The 20,357-nt window shown below is 35.6% G+C and overlaps 1 protein-coding gene across 7 annotated transcripts in view; it reads right to left on the bottom strand.

The window, feature by feature from the left end:
- Positions 1–20,357, bottom strand: part of FRYL (FRY like transcription coactivator) — a 164,199-nt gene that overhangs the window by 67,295 nt on the left and 76,547 nt on the right. For all 7 annotated transcript variants that reach the window (XM_082282117.1, XM_082282118.1, XM_082282116.1 and 4 more), the window contains 12 exons: positions 17,475–17,614; positions 16,936–17,032; positions 16,274–16,353; positions 15,704–15,784; positions 15,083–15,251; positions 14,154–14,246; positions 10,532–10,630; positions 9,044–9,145; positions 2,844–2,947; positions 2,099–2,207; positions 1,002–1,088; positions 168–339 (listed from right to left, as the gene is read on the bottom strand). In XM_082282117.1, the coding sequence (XP_082138243.1) occupies positions 168–339; positions 1,002–1,088; positions 2,099–2,207; positions 2,844–2,947; positions 9,044–9,145; positions 10,532–10,630; positions 14,154–14,246; positions 15,083–15,251; positions 15,704–15,784; positions 16,274–16,353; positions 16,936–17,032; positions 17,475–17,614 (1,333 nt within the window). The remainder of the gene's footprint in view (positions 1–167; positions 340–1,001; positions 1,089–2,098; positions 2,208–2,843; positions 2,948–9,043; positions 9,146–10,531; positions 10,631–14,153; positions 14,247–15,082; positions 15,252–15,703; positions 15,785–16,273; positions 16,354–16,935; positions 17,033–17,474; positions 17,615–20,357) is intronic.

Raw genomic sequence — 20,357 nt, 5'->3', positions numbered from 1 at the left:
AGACACCAGTCAATGTTGTCTAGCAGCCCTCTCTAACGAATCAAAGCAATTCTTGCTAACAACTAAAATGAACACATAAATAAAGTTACACGAATGTACTGCTTGAGAATAATTAAGAATATAAGTACACATATTGAAATGCCAACTTACAAAAGAATACAACATACCTATAACTTTTGCTTCCTCGTCTGTCAGCGTTTTATTAAGAAAAATTTTCTTCACACGTAGAGTATTTCCTGAAGGAAGAACAACTCCTGTTGTTGGCATTGGTGGTTCACCATCTTTTTGCTGCAAGCTATCTGCTATGACAAGGAAGACTCTGAGGCCAATATTCATCCTCTTCAAGAGCAAAAAAGAGACAAAAAAAGGAAAGAGAAAACATAAGAAATTACAATATTGAAGCAACACAGAGATAAAATACAAATTGCATTTTTCCTCTCTTTTAAACAGACAGCAGTGCAGTTCCAGTAGGACAGGCTTATTTAAATGTTACATATTAGGGTAACGAAAGTAACAGGAATAAAGTTTAAGCTTTCAGTGCCACTCCACACTCTCATTCAAGAGAACTGACTTGGCCCAGGCTAAGATAAAGAACATTTTATAGTACTGAGCACTAAAGGACTTGATATGAACCTCCAGAGCAACACATTGAAGACAGACATTGCTTAAAAATCCCATCTGTTAGACTGGGTCTTGAAGAGCTAGGTATGACTTTCCTGAAAAAATGCTTTACAGTTACACTGTAACAAAAAAAAGAGCTTCCTGAAATTATTGTCAAAATGAGTCTTAACTGTAGAACAGCTGCTGGGTTGCTCACCTGAAATCAAACAGCAACTGTGCACAACTACAATTACTTCTTTAGTGTTAGGAGAATACAGATCACTCCTTCAGATAATCATTAATCTGCTTTTAACTTGGCTCAAACATAGTTAACCACTTCCCCCCCCAAAAATCCCCCAATGCCCTGTTCTCAGGGCATGCAAGTAATGAGCTTTTATTACCTCTGGATTAATAGTGAAGGTTTTAGGTGATTTTCCAACACTAAGAAGATCAAATATTATTTCTTTCATTGCAAAATCCAAACGTTCCTATAAAGGAAAATAGATTAGTATGATCATCTCTTTTCTGTTAATATGCATAACTTCTTGGCTTTGCACAGGTACTGGGTATCACGTCTTAAAAGCTAAAAAAACAAAAAGAAGTTTAGAAAATAATCCTTTTTTCCTCTTTATTTTTTTAACTTAATTTTTTTAAAAAAATCTAGTACAATTCAACACAGCTCATCCCTGATATGGTTGAACTATTTCTCCTGAAAAAATTCCCAGACAATTCATCTCAGATCAAACACATTTCTATGAATAAGATGAGCTCTTATAGAAAACTAAAAATTAGGGATAAAGAGAAGCCCTAAGGAATAAAAAAGTATTACAATATAAATACAAAAAAATATAAACTGTGATGAGTTAGGTATTCTGCCTCATCCCTGTATGACCAAAAGCAAATAATTTTGGAAGCTGAAGCACAGACAAGCTATTTCTAAAACAGGAAAAGATGTCTATAATCTATAAGGTTAATGATTAATGAGAGTTCATCTTGTGAGATTGTATCTTGCATTTGATATCAGGACATGAGAAGTACCTAAAATAATATAAACCATAATGTAATGCCAACTATACACTACTGCATTCATTGCACACTATTTCTATCTATAGAGGCCAGTCTCCAGGCTAAATATAAGTGGGTAATACTGTTCTAATGCTTTGTCCCTTATAAAAATATCATAATGGATATAGTAGTTATATTAGTGTACTATATAAATATATGTATACACACACAGAGCTCCCAACAGTGCAATACAAGTGTAAATACTAATCATCATAATGTTCATACACAAGTTTTTGAAGCTTAAAAATAAATAGTTTTGCCACTACTAGAAAGAGAATGAGTTCTTTCATTTGTTACACATATTTGGGGAAACTCTATTCAAGATATGAGACCACTAATTCAGTGCAAATATTTCAAAAATGAACCTTAAATTTACATTTCTTCCAAATCATGTTCACCCTATTATTACAGCTCTACCCAGGTGTACTCTTACCTGAGCAATGAACTGAATAATCTTCACAAATATATTCAGAGGTGTGTCTCGTGGGACCACACTACGCGATCCTTTTGGGAAAAGTGCTGATACAATGCTCATGAGACGGCTACAAGAATTTAGAAACAGAAAGAAATAAAAAGGCCTTTTAAAAATTGCTCCTTATAACAGCACAGATGCTACAGTTCAAATCTGGAAGTGTGGGTGTGTGTGGCTACTATGAAATAATACAGAAGCCTATGACAGGTAGGACTACCTACAGGAAGTACAGCCCCAGCTGTCACAGGCAGCAGGATCGTGAACTCTGAAACTCTATGAACTGAAAAATATCCTGTTTTAAACCAGTCACTAATAGTCAAGAGGAGGGGCAAAATCTGAACGACTATTCCCAATTCGCATTATAGACAATTATAAAGAAAACCTTTTCATTTCCAGCCCATACTTAGTGATGGACACTTCATACCCAATTTGTTCTGGCACCATTAGTGCCTTTTAACTTTAATAAACTCCCTGCTGATCTCTCTGCCCTCTTCTATCCCTGCAAAGACAATTCTAGACTCTATTCCTTCTTTCCATCAAAATACTGAGGGGCTTTTGGTTTTCTCTATTATGACAAAATGTTTGGTCCCCTGTTTACTTGACTAAACTATCCCTGAGCTGGCTTCAAGATCTCTTCTGTTATCACTAGGTGGGAATAAAATCTCCAACAATCAATAGTTTAAAATACTTTGCATAATGAACTTACCTTTGAGTTACAGTGTTGCTTTCACATTTAATTCTAATAACATAAACCCACAATAACCTATACAAAGATTCCAGTGCAACTCGGGACATTTTGGGATCTTTATTCTGTAAAATAAATTTTAAAATACAGTTATTGTTGCCTGTGAGACACTGACAAAATTAATTACGTTTATTTACTTTTGAAAATAAACTTTTTAACAATGAAAGCAGATGGGTTTAATACTGACTACAAGGTTTTGATATTTTTTCATAAAAACAAGCCTGTATTGCATATTTCCAATACTTCTTAAATTTTAAACTAGTAATTCCAGCTCATTTTACACATCTCTAACTCTGAGGGCAGACCAGTAACTAGAAAGCAGATATTCCTCTTGAGATGAACACACCAAGAGTATATTGCTTTCAAGAACTTTTCTCAGAAAGGCATTGGCAACAAATACCTACTTCACAGCAGACTAATTTATAGTTTGTCTAAAACAGTGGAGTAGCTGCTTTGGATCAGGCACAAGGTCTCATTCCATCACTCAGTCTGTGACAGCAAACAGTAGCAGGTGCAGAAGAAAAGAATGCAAAACAGGGCAGGCACAGGATGCTTCTCTGGGTGTGGCTTCACACAATGTAGACACTTCCTGCAGGCTGTATTAGTGTTCACCCACTTTCAATGAATTTTTATTGTAACAATTATGCTGCCTTTTCTTGAATTAATATAAAATCTTGCAGCACAATTCAGTCTAAATTATGTACTGTGTGCAAAACAATTTTTGTCTTAAAGCTGCTACTATGAGTCTGTCTTTGCTCCTCCAAGCTCTTAAGCCGTGTAAACCAGTAAGTAACTAACATTCTTTATACCAGCTCCAGAAACCTCCTTTCCAAACAGGGATTCTTGGAGTACTTACAATCTAAAAGTGTCCAGCAAGATTCTGGACTTGGCCATAAGTACAAACTTCCAAATATAATAAATGATTCCCAGTTGCCAACTTTTTAGGCATTAACCCAATCCAAACTAACAAACCCAAACAACAAAAAACCAACAAAAGAATCCTAAAACCACACCTTCCAATCTCCAGTGAAGTCTCTCTGTTTCAAGATATATCTATAAGATGACTTGAACATAATTAATTTCATATTTTGTGCCACAAGCCAGTGAGTCAGAATAGCAGATGACTTAGTCCTTCTAGGAGAAATGGAGTGCAAATTCACAAAAGGTGTAAGTGAAACTACAACCATACTGTTCAAAAAGAGATGGTCTCATTCATGGTTCTCTCCTCCACAACCTCAACACTCCCACTGCATTAATCCTAGCAGTAAGAAAGTCCAACTTGCACCAGTAAGCTGATCAAAGTAATTTCATGTCCATGTCTGTGTAAAAGGCTATATACACAAAGGAGAGTAATTCTGGCGGCTTTAACACAGGTGGGTCCAGACTACTGGTTTTGGCAGCATCTTATTTTAAGAAAGGTTAAAAGCCTATCAGAGAATCACAGAGGCAGAAGTGGTATTTCAAAGTAGTACAGACAAGTAACATACACGACTGACTACCAGAATATTAGAGGGAATAACTTAACCCAGTTTACATTATGATAACGCTGTTCTACCCTCCCTTCACACTCATCAATGTGTGCTGCCATCACCTCTGAATTAGCACCTGTAACCTAGGCAGTGGCTGAATTTAGGAAAGTGATCTGGACAAAATCTACTCAGTAAGAAGTTACACCTGTCCCTGATTACTATTCACACTCATAACTGTCCCACTGTTCAGTTAATTTACCTGCGGTGCTACTTTGAGGAAGAAGCAAATGTAACTGCACCAGAAGGTGAGACTGTAACAGCTTTGATTCTAATCAGCTTAAACAGCAAAAACCCCACAGTATTATTACTCATTGTATTTAATTTACAGGCCAACAATTACTGATTGTCAAAGTAGGCTGGGGAATTCATTGGTACATGTGTTATCAAAGTCTATCTGAAATGCATCTGAAACTGAGTAATGCTCCAATTTTCTTATTTCTGATATTCTACAGGAGCACTTAATTTAGAGGCCCAGAAGTAAACCAACGAATTACTGTTGGCTTTCAATCATCTAGTAAAAAAATGGTAAATGTAGCAGGTATTTTAATAGTAATATAGCAGATATTTTAATAATGTGTAAACAACATTCCATCTGTTAGCAGGTGTATCATCCAAGAGAGCTAATTCTGAGTAGTTATGACAAAGTTTGCCTGATATAAAGAATAAAAAGGAGCAGATAAAGAGGCATTCACCTTTTAAAAAGAGTTAAAAAATAAATCCTGCAGTACTTTTATTATTTTAAGCATTGAAAGTTTTCATTATCACTTCCTATAATGAAGAACTAAACAAATATGCTAGAAGAAAATTGCTTTGGGGGTCTGAATTATAGCACACTTTGTGTACACCTGGTGTTAACATGTCAGTATTTCTTTCTTCTTAGATGTTACAGCAACTAGAATAAGGAATAGATGGCTATGTAATTCAACAACCTGGCTGAATTTTAGTCTTTTTTTAGATTATGTCTATCAGATTTTAAAGTACTGTATATGGGGTATTTTTTAAACATAGTTTAGTTTAAAATCCTAAACTTTTAACATAAATTATGGTATCAGCAGACTATGAAAAAAGTTGTCAAGAACAGTATCTGTTACAAAACCAAAAACGCAAGAGCAAATTATGGTGGTTTTACATGACACATTAAATGAGTCAATGAAACAAATCTCAATGATGGCAAGAAACAAAATAGCATTTTTCCACGTTAGTCAAATGTAGTCACTTACTGAAGAAAGTACTTTTTAATACTGATGTTAAACTTTTCTTCTGTTCTGAACTAAAACAATTTCTATTTTTTAAAACCTGCAAAACCAACAGTGTAAAAGTCTTTCAAGTTAGTGCACTGCAAGTTGTTACAGTAAATCAGTTTCACATTTTTTTTATTGTGAAAATGTTTTTTCAGTTTGCTCACATGCAAGACACTTTTTGAAATGAAGTAACAAAAACCCCCATACATCTGAATAGGTAGTTATTTCCAGTGGAAACATGCACTGCTGTTCAGGGAAACCAGCGGTGATATTGATAATCAATCTTACAAAGCCACACTTTCACCCCCAAGGAAAAATTGGTATTAGACAATTTTCTGATCTTTCTCCTTTACTCCCTGGCAAGAGAAAAACATCTATGAAACATTAGCTATTCTTAGTCCTGTTGCTTCTTAACAGTACTAACAGCGATTTTAGAAAGGAAAGCACAAAATCCAACAAAGAACATAAACCAAAACAAAAGTATTTACATGAGACAAAGCAACATTTCACTGAGTTACAACAACATATTAACTCACCTGCAGTGTTTCTATTTGTTTTCTGATACTGTTGTTAGATGGCATCTAAATAAAGCAATGTGAGACAGCAAAACATAACAAACATGAGAATGGAAGGCACATGCATGTTAGATGAAAAAAAGCACAAAACCAACAGATAGCTGTCTAGCAAGGACTCTATTCAGTAGAAATAAAGGGTTTGCTATAGTGGCAGAAAATGTTCCTTCAACTTTCAAGGTTTTGTGGTAGCAGACACTATGGGTAAACTGTGAAAAAAAAATACTCTTTTTCTAGCCAACAGTGGTGCAGAATGACAGACACTGTTCTCTCCCATTTCTGCAGCTTTTAAAAATTTTACCTCTCTCCAGAAGAGGTAGTAAAGATACCACAACAACTCAGATTCATCCAAGAATTTATCAACTTTCTGATAAACTTGCTAGAATTTGTCTGTCTAAATACTAGTCAAAAAAAGTAAGCAAAGTGTTTTACAGTACTGACCCAGTGTTACTGTCTCCTGAACAAATTCAGAATTTTGCCTACACTACAGTGTGTAAAAAAATGCCTGCTGGGCTCAGTGCTGAAGCAGCATCCCAGCAGCTTTGTAGGACAAAGCCAGCTATACATATATATATATATATATATATATATATATATAAAGCCCTTTAGTACACTCCTGGTCTAAACTGACTCTTACAACTCACTGATGTGCTATCTGCATTGGTCCAGACCACTAGGTTTCCTCCTTTCAGCACAGCTAGGATGTTCTCACCACACACTAAGCCTGCTTTGAGGATAACTAAAGGCAATGTGCACTGAAACCCAGCACAGAGAGTTTACAAAGGCCATAAATACTGCCAGGTTTAGAATTCAGAGCACTCTCAGGAGTATTATCAAATTTAATGTAGCACCAGAAGGTAAGGCAGGGTATGAACAAACTCTGCATCAGGTACTATGGGGCAACTGCAAAGGTGTGAGCTTTCACACCATGGCAAACGGGAAATGGCTTATTTCAGTCACCAAAGTGCGACATGCTGTTCGTGGCTAGGTAAGAGTTTGCAGTGGGCAATCACCAGGGAATAAAGAGAGCACCGTGAATCCACGACCTGTGTTACCTCTTGGTGACTTGCTAGCATGCCTGTACTCTTCACAGAATATCCCTGTGACAGACTCTAAGTGTTATCATTATTTCAATTCCTAATTTGTTAATGTCAACAAATACAGTAGGGGTAGATGAATTCTATTATTGCTCTAAGTATCTCCTAGTAACTCTCAAAATTACTTTATTAGTTACAAAGACACTAGAGGCAATGGATTCAGAATTTCTTATTTTATTTTACAGATTTAAATAACTGCAAATAAAATAATTTTAGTCATTAGAAAATCAGGAAATAAAATGGGGAAGGGGAATCTAAAAGACTAAACTGCTGTGAAATTCAGATTTATAAATTAATGAGATTACTTATTACAGAGTGCATGCATTTAATTAGCTTCAGAAACAAAGGAACACATTAATTCATAAGACACATGAGGACAGTGGGGGTGTATTTTTCAAGATTAAGCTCAACAAAGTTTCTGAACTAGGTAGGCACCCAAAAAACTTGATAGTATTTGGTGTGCCAAATTAAACCAAACCATAAAATATCCTAAAGAACTCATTGATGACATAGCATCATAACACTGCAAATTCTGAACTGCAGAAATTCGTATGTGGAATTTCTGCTGAATAGAGCCTTACAGTAAATGTGTTAAGCTGTTAGTGGTTAACAAAACTAAGTAAAATATAAAATGCATGCTCAGCAACTATCAGTTAAACTCACTGGCATTTATAGTTTTAATACATCCATTATCAGCAATGGACATTATGCCAGAAAAAGGCAACTCCTAGATTGTAAGGAGTTTTTTTAAAAGCTTTAAAAACAAAAGCACAAGCAGCCTCCATAAGCAAAATAAACCACAAAACGAAAATCAAGGCAAATATTGCAAAAGAACTGCAATAATGTTAGATGAAAAATATACAGAACCCAACAAGCAACAGAAAGGTGTGAAAGATGTTTTAAGAACAAAATGACCCTTAAAAACAATCCAAGCAGCTAAACCGTTTTCCTTTTGACCTCATGCCGGTTTACGTATTTTACGAATAAGCTTCAGAATTGTCACTCGTACCTAACCAGAATCAATGTTGTGAAGGAGGATCAAAGAATTTATTAGCCTTTTCAAAATCAATACATTAGGCAAAATCATGAATAATGTTAATCATAATCAAGGAAAGAACATGTACAACAACTAATGCTACAAGAAAGTCACTAATTTGTAAGTATCTTGATGTCTTTATCAACCAATTGATGCTTACAATTATATCAACAGAAGTCACAAGTTAAAGGGACACTGTAATTGTTTTTTTAAAATATGTATCACAGGCTGTAGATATAACATCTTTTCTGGTCTCACAGTTCATTTTCTGTTCCTTCAGTAAGTGAATAAGAGAGAGAAATTTTGCACTTCCTATACATTCTACCTAGAAGAGCAGACAAGTCACTTATTTTCTCACATCTAATTTGCACACTTAGAATTACAGGTTGTATTTTCTCTGGCATGAATAGCCCTTATTAGCAGACACTTCTGCAGATTTTACTCAATAAAAATTATAATCCCCAAGGGGACCACACATATTTCCAAAATGACATAGTATCACAAAAACTTACTACTAAGTTTAATACAGAGACTCAAAACATTTAATTTCTTTTTAGAAAAATATTTCAGTGTCCTTTTAAACAGCCAAATATTATTCATTGTTTATTTGGCATAAAAATGCTGAGAACGTATTGTAATACATGCTAGTGATTTACAACAGTTCCTAAATTAAAAAGGATTCTTACCTTTAGATGTGACAAACAGTTCTGCAGGAAAACGTGCCAGTTATTTAAAAAAAACTGTTTCTGACTGACACACAACAGGCAGGTGATCAATGGATACAAAGCCTATGAGTAGGGGGGAAAAAGAATTGATCAAATTGCTCTTTTCAGACCTCCTAAGTGTTGTACATTGAGACACATGGTTGTTGTCTCTCACTCTCACAGTTTTGGCACTGCATGGCAGCCTCTCCCCTGCACTGGGACACTCGTGCCAGGCACAGTGCCCTGGGTAACCTCCGGGTGCTGTAAGAGCTCAAGGTGTCAGACTGCAGCAGTGACACCAAGGTGAAGCTCATCCCCCAGCAAGGCCTGATCTCCAACAAGGACTGAGAGCAGTCTGACCCTTCATACAATACTCATGCTTTGCCTGCAATCACAAGTCTCAATTCATGTAGTCCTACATGCTGGGCAGGTGAACTGCCTCCAAGAATATTCAGGAAAAATATCAACTCAGTAAAAACTGAGGCAGACTAAGATGTCAGAAATGCTACTTCTACTCAAGATCTAATTTTAGCAAGCAATGAGCCAGGATATAATTTAATTTAAATAAATCTGTGAATATGCAGAGTATGATTTAGCTTTGCTTTAGTAACATACGATTTGTTTACGTACCACATACTTTAACACATAATGGTGATTAGTACCAAATCTGACTGCAGATTTGCTTGTTATGAAGCAAAATTAAAGGATGAGTAGGTAAATTGTACTCTGATACAATGTTTCTAACTTCATAAATAAAATATTTTAATATTAACATCAACCACTTTATGTTTTTCTTACATAAGAAGTTTAACCAATACAATGATATATGCTTTATATGTGCAGAATACTAGAAAGTAAAGTTTGTCCCTGACATGAAAGTGAGAATAAAACATTTTAAATTCACTTGCACTTACTGAATATACCAACTGAAATGCAAAAATTAGCTCTACATTTTCAGCAAAGTGAAGTGAATTGACTTGAAACATGGCTGCCATAGTCATCAAAAATAACCAAAAAGTGCATAAATAAGAGATAATAAAAAAAAAATGGAAAAAGAAAAACAAAAAGAGGAGACAGAGCAGGGCTATTAAGAGGATGCTATTTTACTGGAAAAGTCTTGTCTGACACTTGCATCTTTTAATTAACCCTAATTGAAATATATTCAAACTCTCTGAATGCAAGTTTTTTATTAAAAAAAATTAGGTCAAATAACTCAGCTAAAACCCACTAAAATAATCAAAAACAAGTACTGATTTTAAGACAATCTCACATGTGAGATAACATGAGCACATATCTGCACAAAGAAACAAAGCAGAATTAGAACAAACGCACATACACTGTGGGAATTTAATTATACTGAGACATTAAGATTTAAATTAATATGGCTGATAAGCTTTTCCTCATATAGTGTACTAGCTTAAGAGCCTAAGATGAACAAAATAGAGAAGTTGAAATATTTCTTTAAAATACCAGCGAGTGCTTCTTTCTTGAACTCAATTCAAAGGTAGTCTGATAAAGCATCTCCACAAAATTTTTCAAACATGGCACATTCACTTCATTTTTAACAGCCTATTAAAAAAACACACAAATTAATGGGCTGAAAAATTTACACAAAAGGCCATTTAAATATACATTAATACATTTACTAATTTAAAACCATTCAAAAGTTAAATTTTACATTAGGAAGGTATTTGAGTGTATTTATCTGAAATATAAACAGAAGCATAAGAAATCATGCCAAACACTACAACCACACAGCTAAAATTAACAATTAAAACAAACATACAAAAAACCCCACCCCAGCAAAACAGTCCACTAAAAAAAAAAAGCTTTAAGAATGTGGTCTCCGTTCCACACTTAAAGAAGAAAATGTATTTGATACCAACTAACAAATAAAAACTACATTGAAACTCTTCATATGCATATTTTCATTTATTTAAAAAATTAACATCTGTAACAGTTCCACTCTTACTGCTCCTGTTTTCTTTTTTGTCCTCCAACACTGAAAACTGAAAATTTAAGAAATAATCCACAGGATTACCAGTCAACCAATCATGCAAGTTGTCTTTGCTCAGCTTTCAGAATTAATGGAACATACATGGAGCCCTGCATCCTTTTGACCTGCTCTGTTCTTGCACACAGAATAGGTTTCCTTCCACAAGCCAGGCAGCTATCACCTTCTTCACTGAAACCTCTGCAAGGCTCTTAGGCTTCTCTCCCGATACCTATGATGATCCATTTAAACAATACCCTCAACCTACTCTTTTAACCTGTTTCTGCTTTATTTATCAAATTGAAGGGTGGGATGTTGGAGACTGAATTTGCTTTTCTTGGAAGAGGTCCTCTGTGCATATAATTTCCTAACAATGTAAGATAATTTTTGTTATTTGTAGTTATTAATATAGACATATCAACTATTAATTCAAATATCAATATTAATACAGACATATCAACTAACACTATATAAAGAAAAATCATGCCCACCTTGCTAAGAACACTCTAAAAACATTCATGATGTAGAAGCATAAAAATAGCATGTATCTCTGTAATGTGTACAGATCCAAGAAGAACTGAGAAACTAGTTACAATTTAAATCACTTCCTATGTACCAGATTATTTATCTTTTGCTATTCTTAAGCTATAGGTTGATTAGTACTCTGCTAGCTCCACATGAGAAATCAGTCAGTTGTTGTCATCACCACATTGTTGCTTCGGGATATAACCTTAGGCTTTCAGAGCAGCCCTAACTTCCCTGCTACAAAGTGTGCTTTGATTCGTCATACCTGCAGGGTCCAAATCAGGTCAGGTTTCTTAAAATGCCTGAATGACTAAGCAAGAGAATGACAGTAAAGTCTCAATGCTGAAACCCAACAGCTTCTTCACTTGAGTGATTTTCTGTATCCAAGATACAGAAAAATCTACATTCAATTCCTTCAGCCACATCAAAAATATTCAAACTTGCATCTCACATCTTTCAAGAGAATGACTAACCTGCTCAACTGCACCTCACTCTGGGAGCAGGCTCTTTGCTTCTATTTAAGAAGCTCCATTTGTATGAAATGATTAGACACTCAATGAGACAGAAGGATAGATCAAGCCTCCCTCCTCAACTGTCTGAAGCACTGATTCAGGCTGTGCTTGTAGGAAGGGATCACACACCACCACAAGTGCTCCACACAGCCGGAGTTCCTGCCTCCACCCTTGCCACCAGTCTCAACTCCCAAATGCTGCTTCTTCCTCATATTGTAAGGGCAGTTTTCACCATGTTTATGATTCTGCAAACTAATATTTGCATTTACCTAAATGCTAAGTAGTTTCACTCGGCACTCCCACACCAACTGCCAAGCAAATATGGAACTCAAAACAACAAAATGTGTTCACTCTTTAATAGTACAAGAAATTCTTCTCTAGAAGAGTGCAAGCATGCCTGGGTAAGATCAAAACTTCTTCCAATAAACAGTTACTAGAACTACCTCTTTCTAGTTATGTCTTATGAAAAAAGATTGTCTCCTTTCTAATTTAAACATTAAAAAAAAACCCCAAACCCCCAAGAATACAAACCTAACCAACCAAACAAAAACAGCCAAAACAAAAAACTCACCAACAAACAACAAAAAACCCCCACCCAAACCCCCCCCAAAAAACCATGACTCAGACCAGGGAAGGAAAAGAAGCATTTGCCCATGGCCCAGGGCAAGGTAAACTATTTAAAAGAGGATGAAGAGTTCAGAGAGAGTTATCTTTCTTTTTTCTATGATCTTGCTCAGATGGGATGCCCACCCAGCGTGCTTGTCTTTGTAGATCCCATTTTACTAAACAAGATCTACATGTCCCAGTTCTCCACATATAGCAAGATACGTCCCTATAATTAGTTGCAACATAGAACCACAACCTGCCATTTTTGGAACTGCATGCCAAACACAGTGCGGCCTGGCATCTGCTAACACGACTAACATTTTAGACAACAATCATACCAAATATCAATCTACTATGAAGAAATTAACTGAGTTGTGATAAATGTCAACTTGAAGTATGTATACTCAGGTGCCATTATTTCTTCTTGACCTGTTGAACAAGCTTCACACAGCCAAGCAGAGCAGCCTGGGAGAAAAGAGAGCCTGTCTTGACTGAAACATTCTCACAAGCAGCATTACAGCCACTGTACATCCAACACTGTGATGATATCAAGGATTTTTTTCCTTGTTCATGGCTGCTGTGTGAAATTTCTACTTTTAGATTTAAAACACACACAGGAGACAATGGACTGCACTTCCACTTGAAGGATTAAGTCTAGTGGACATTCACCTCTACAAATGAATTTTATTTAATTAGCCAAAACACACATTCTTCCTTCTTGCATAAGAGTTCACACTCTCCTTATCAGACTGCAAAAATGTTACGTATCTCAGCTTATTCTAGGAAGAGCTTAACAGGTTTCAGCTAACAAAGAAGAGTCAACAAGACCCTTGAGAAAACAAATATTAAACCAAGGAAATTTCAAATTTTTAGAGCATGTACAAAATTACACAATGGTCTGATAATAAAGGTGTCTAGAAAACAGACAATTTTTTTAAGTTCTGAAAAAACTTTGGAAACTAGCTAAAACACACGCCAACATATCTCCCTTTAAGACTGTGAAGGTGATTGTAATCTACTTAACAGTCACAGAACGGTTTGTGTTGGAAGGGACCTTAAAGATAACCTAGCTCTAACTCCCCCCTCTGCCACGGACTGGGACACCTTTCACTAGACCAGGTTGCTCAGAGCCCCATCCAACCTGGCCTTGAACACTTCCAAGGATGGGGCATCCACAATATCGCTGGGCAACCTGTTCCAGTGCCTCACCACTCTCCCAGTGAAGAACTTTCTCCCTACCCTCTTTCAGTTCAAAGCTGTTCAGCCTTGTTCTATCACTACATGCCCTTGTAAAAAGTCCCTCTTCAGCCATCTTGTAAGCCCTCCTTAGGTACCAGATGTCTTTTTGAATCTAAAAAAATGTAATATTTTGAGGATTAATTGAAGCAATTTTAATAATGAGAGCCCAATTTAATGTGGGAGGAACAGTGTGGCAGGGGGGGATTAAAATACTTACAGCAGCCACAGGTATGAGAATTTCCACAAACAAACCAGCAAGTGCGTGTTTTATATCTTTATCTTTTACTTCCAGGAAGTATTGAGCACACTCCTTAGTAAGAAAATATTAGAAAAATAATTAGAAAAAGGAATACAAACAAAACTATGCCATAAAAAAACCTAGCAGTATAACATTAGCTGCCTGTTTTAATTTAAAACATGCAATGTATTAGTTAGTCTTATATTCCTTAACAGTATCAACTTCACAAAATGTAAGAAACTTTAAAATCTGTTTGCCCAGCAATACACCTCAATAAATTGAAAGAACATTTGTAATACCAGATAGCTATTTACTTTTTACTCAGAATATAAAGATTACTCAGAATACAATAGAATATAAATAAGCACATTTTCCCTCAGATTATTCTGAAGCTTAAAAAAATTAATGCTTACCTCTATTAAAATTATACTTTATTTTTATATACTAATTTTCCTTTTCAAAGGACTTTGATGCAAAGAAAATGAATGATAATTAAATGTTCCATACACAATAAATAATCTATAGTAGGTGTTTCTAAAGTAAAGTATGTCTTGACATTTCATCTGTTAAGAAAATGATATATCAAGTAATTCTTTTTCTTTAATACACTGCTTTCATAAAGACAGAAAATTATTTCATTGCTACCCATTTTCACTCAGTCTTAAAATGCGTACATTACGGGTTTGCCACATTACTGAGACAATTGTGAAAGGTTTCTCCTGATGCTGGGTACTCACAAACTGCAGAGAAACAAATAATTCACACCCCTGAAAACTTGACGGAACAGAAAAGGATGAAGGATGGCACACAAGTAGAGTGAGTGACTGATCACAGCACGTGTCATTGTAGCTTCATGACTTAAACATTTAAAATTATACTCAGTCCAGTTTTCTACAACCTTCGTTTACCTGCATGAACTGAAATGATGCTTCAAAATCCTCCACAGGATACATCTTTACTCGGAAAAACTTCATTCCCATAATCAAACTGATGATACTTTGTACTACATGAGGACTCTGTTCTTTTTGTCGCAGTTCCTTTAATTCAGTGACAAACTTCTTCCTAACAGCTTGAAACCTGAACAAGGGTTACAGATGGCAATTATGTGCATTCTTAGTTACTTTTGTATGAGGTCTATAATTTTAAACCAATTTCTTTAGTCTGTAGCGATAGCAGCTACTGTATGAGAAACGCAAGCAAGATGAACCCTGATACTTTAAATCCAGGCATGTAAGAATGCCTACAATGATCAGCACATTAGAATGTACCAGTTAACTAAACAACAGTTGACTGGCACAGGGTCTTCCTTTCCTTGCCCCTAACAAGCTGACTGCAAAGCAATTGTACTAAAGATTATTTCTTGATTTGTTCAATTTTACTGTGCAGGAACATAAGACAAACAGACTACACCTGGCTACACTTGACACTTACAGGATTAGTTACTGGGGACATTAATAGATTCTGCTGTATTAGTCTTTAAGTCTACATTGGTTTGTCCCTGAACACAAAGAGTTAGAGACTGAACTTACTTTGATTGAGCAAGAACCCCTGTCACTTCTGCATATAAGTCTGCAATAATATGCACATTCCCAGTGTTGGTTCCTGAATACCTAAAGAGAAAAAAAACCCCAATAAATGGAAAAAAACCCATTAAATACAACTTTGATCTTCTAAACCCAAAGCAAGCTCTCAATTACAAATGAAAAGGTTGTTCCCTAGCAAGGCAAATTATTACCATAAAAACAATTGAATTCAAACATAAAATGCACGGGTGGACATCTAAAGTAATGCTTCATTTCTTATTTCACAAGAAACATATTCTGGATAGAAATTTTACTGTAGTTATCCAAACGCAGACTTTTCTTACTGCGTCTGCATATGCAAATCATTCTGTATATTCTAGGCAAAATAAACTCCGTGTTACATTGAATAGAGCTGTGTTCTTTCAAGATACATTTTCAATTTAAAGACATCAAGTAGTGTTCATTTACACTGGTATTATCACCAACATGTTACATGCGAGGCAAAGGCGAGCAATCACAACAATCAAGCACAGGCTGGAAATACAAAATATTTTAAAGTACATAAGAGAAACTTACCCTTCCTTATGTTTAAAGTGCTTAAAAGCCAAGTTTAGAACTTCATGTACTAAAGGATCTGGCACTGGATGAACAGGTATCTGAAATGCACACAACATGTACATGTATGTAGCACCTATACATACATGTATGAATGAAGCAAATAAACAGTACCGTGAGATGCCCTGCAGAAATCTCTCCCACCAGTGTCCAAGGACACATCCTTTGCTGGCATATATCACACTAATTCTGCAATATATGAACATCTACACCATCTGCAGTGGCATTCTTAGCCAAATGAGGATAATTCTAAGCAAAGTTAGATAGCTTCTCTAATTTTTTAGGTGACATTTTAGTCTCATTCTTCAACAATTTCACCCTTTATTTCAAAAACATTTAAGCTGACAAAGGGTACTGAACATAAATAAAATGTTATTTTTCACAGTTTTGCTTTTTGGAGTACATCAGCAGCTTTCCAAGACATATGAACTGAGGTAATGCAGGCATGTAAAGAAAAGACAGGAGAGGCCAAAGGCTTTATGTAACTGAGAGTATAATTACAGCCTTGCATATGCTCATCATAGACACGTTCTAGTTTTTAAAATAAAAATTTGAAGGAAATGATCAAAACCAACATTAAAAGCAAAGTATTAAAATTAGTTTTCCAAAGCAAAAGAGCTTACCTGTTTTAGAACCTCTATTAAAACTAAACAAAAAATGAAATCTACAGCTAAGTCCCTCCTTTCAAGTAGATAATCTCTTTCACGTTGTTGGTCATCCCTAAAATAAGAAACAAAGAATGCAGGTATCATACACAAGCCTGAACACAAATATTGCAGAGACAATGTCTGCATTGTTTTTCACATAATCACTGTTGCAGATGTGTATAAAATGGATAGTTGGAAAGACTTGGGGGTTTGGCACTGACATCTTGCCCCCTCCTCGTGAAAGGACCTGCCAACAGTCAAAACAACTTGAAAAGGGACAAACTAGCTTGGAATTACCAGTATCCAACTACATATCCACATCAAAACCATTAAGTCACTTCATGCATATCATCTACACAAGTTAAATATACTACCTCAAAGAAGTCTGTGTTCTTTCTACACAAAGTTAGGTATGGACAAATCCAAACACAACATACTTGTCACAGAAGTACAAAGCACACATTTTCTTATGAGAAAGCACAAAAAAATCAGACTTGTGCAAGAAAAACTCTTACCCCTTTGACTTCGTGCTTGACCGAGGTCTATATTCATAAGATTCATCTTCTGTTCCATTCTGACGCCTGTACCAGTCAAACAAGGTGCGTAGTAAGGAGGGGAGACAGTGCTCTGCTACTGAGCTCATAGAGCTTATCAACTGAAAGAGTAAGAAAAATACTTAAGCATGATAAAGCAAAAAAAATCCTAGAGTTTAATTATTCTTTCAAATTGCTTTTTAATGTTAAAAACCATATATCATGAAACTTCACAAAGTGGCAACTTAATAGTCATTTTCACCTAGGACAATTACTGTTAATATCATACACTAAGTCCATTGTTATAATAAATTCCAGCAAAGTGTTCCAAAGCTCACAGGGATCACAAAATGACAAATTTATACATATATAACATACATAAAACCATTGAGGAAACAGCAGAGGTTTTAGGATGTCCCTGAGTGTTGCTGTATGTATCTCTGAAGTATACACACCTTCACATCTCAAATGACAGGTAAGAGGCAACCCTCCTAAACTGAGGAAGTATATAATTTTTGAAAACCTGCTTCTTTGGTTATTGTATAAACAAAAATAAGAGTCTTTTAGATATTCTACATTGCCTTTAATACATCTGACTGGTCCAGGTCTCAAGCTATAATTACTTTTAGTACAACTCCCCTATCTACTGCTTTCTTTCAGAAAACCCATATGAGTAGTAAACTCATCTGTGCAACATATGTGGCAATAGAAACCATTACAGAAGGAAGACTTTAAGATGCTATTAAACTTAAATCCTCCAAGGCTTCCTTTAACTAAAAACTTTAAGAGGACTCATAAGTACCCCAGCTTGGCAAGGAGAAGAATGACTGAAGACAGCATAATGCCATTATAAACTTGCTTCCAGGAGGCAGCAGGGAGCAGGCCCATTCCCAAAACACAGGCTGGAATGGGAGAGTTACCACTCATCTCACATGGCTCACTAATGCCATGTATTACTTACCTCTTGGATCTTTCAAACAAGAGGTTTTACTAGAAGCCATGCTCATGCATAATAAATATACTTATTATTCACAATTCCAGATAACAATATAATACTATGGCATTACAAGTTCTGATATAACATTAATGCTATTATTTCTTTTTCCTCGTTTGAAGCATCTTGGGTTTTTAGGCTTGTGGAAGGGATGGGGATGAGTTAACCATGAGGAAACCTCAAAAGGACCTCTCACCTCTTTCAATCTTCTGAATACATTACTCAGGTTCTTAACCAGTCAGTTATACAAGTCACAAGAATTAAATAGTGTTCTGAACTGATGGGTTTATTAGCAGAAGAAAAAGAAGCAAGCCGCATTTTAAGCTTTACTAAACTTTTTCCTTAGGTTTTCCTGCAAGTTTACACAGTTTACCAATACAACTACCATTCATAAATGTTCCAGTAGTTAGGCAATTTACGTTGGCTTCCACAGAAACAAGCATGTATCACATGCATTCTAAAATGTCACTGGTAAAGTGCTAAACCCAGAAACTATTGGCATAATAAAGCATTTTCCTCTTGAAAAATAAAATGTCAGTTTTGCATAATAACTATTTATTTCCTGCCAAGTTTTGCATTCTTAGCATTCTAAAGAAAAGGCACTGGAATTACCAGGAAGATGACATCTTTGCTCATATTGCATAGCATCTAAGCAGAACATCAGCTATTTCTCATTTAAAATAATTACTATACTGCTTGGATACTAAATTCCAAATCATTTGATATTAAAAAAAGAATTTCTTATATTAAAAACATACATTATATTTCTTAAGTAAGAAAACTCTTTTATTTTAGCATTACATTATGCCTAGGTTGAAAGCAGCAATCCAGACAAGGAGTGCTCCTATAATACCCAGGAGGACAGGGCTGCAATAGTCATCATGACGTATACTTCAGTTCCTTAGAATGAAACAGCAAATCCTGCTCAAGTCTTAAAGGATGTAACATACTGCTTATTGCTTCACATAACACATCCAACAGCACAGTGAGAGGTAAAAAGAGAGATGTCAAATTACAGTAAGATGCTAGAGCACAAATTCCAGCTTTGGCCAAAATCCTGATCCTGAAAACATCACTCAGGTTGTGCCTAACCATGAACAAGCCTGAACCTCACACACATCTGCTTTCAGTCACTGAGAAGGCCAAGACAGGCTTCTGTGTGATCATAAAGTTTTGCTGTCTTAGGACAAGAGTAGGAAATTGCCAAGTATGTTTCCTACAACAAACAAAAAAAGAAAAATACAAGCTATTTCAGTTTCAAGCTGTACAAGCAAAAATATTTTAAGAAATGCAATATATGCTCTATAAAAAACCTCCTGTCCAGTAGCTTCCTGATGTGCTAGGAATGATAAAGGGAAAGCACTGGTACTAAAATGCTAACATTTTTAACAGTTCACAAGTATATCAACATACGAATTTTCTTCTCATTTTCCAAAATTTCATCTCTTTTAGCTGAATTTTTATTATTGTTCCAATTAGGAAACTGAATGACAAACAGAAAATTTCTACTGTTTGAAAATTAAAAGCTATTGATTTTTCACACTTGGTTTTAATAGCAGCCCTCTTGATCTGGTTATGCTTCCAACAAAAATGACTTAAAATCCCATTAAACATTATTTTACTTTTTCATTAGAGGGGCAGGCAACACTACATGCCCTCCCCCTCCATCCCTCTTCTCATCACTTACTGAGCTGAGAGAACAAGTCTTAATTAGATACCACCTTAGTCCCAAAGTCCCTCTTGTGTTCCAAGCATGCTCCCTTTATTCACAAAGTACAACACTTACTAGCTCAGACCCCATTATCAGAACAGGTAAAGCCACATTTTAGACTCAGATTCCTGGCTCCATAAAGACCTCTGGATGAACAAGG

The sequence above is a fragment of the Coloeus monedula genome (assembly GCF_965178545.1).
Source record: "Coloeus monedula genome assembly, chromosome: 5".
NCBI lineage: Eukaryota > Metazoa > Chordata > Aves > Passeriformes > Corvidae > Coloeus > Coloeus monedula.
The sequence above is the reverse complement of the archived record's forward strand: the minus strand, read 5'-3'. Positions and strand labels throughout refer to the sequence as shown.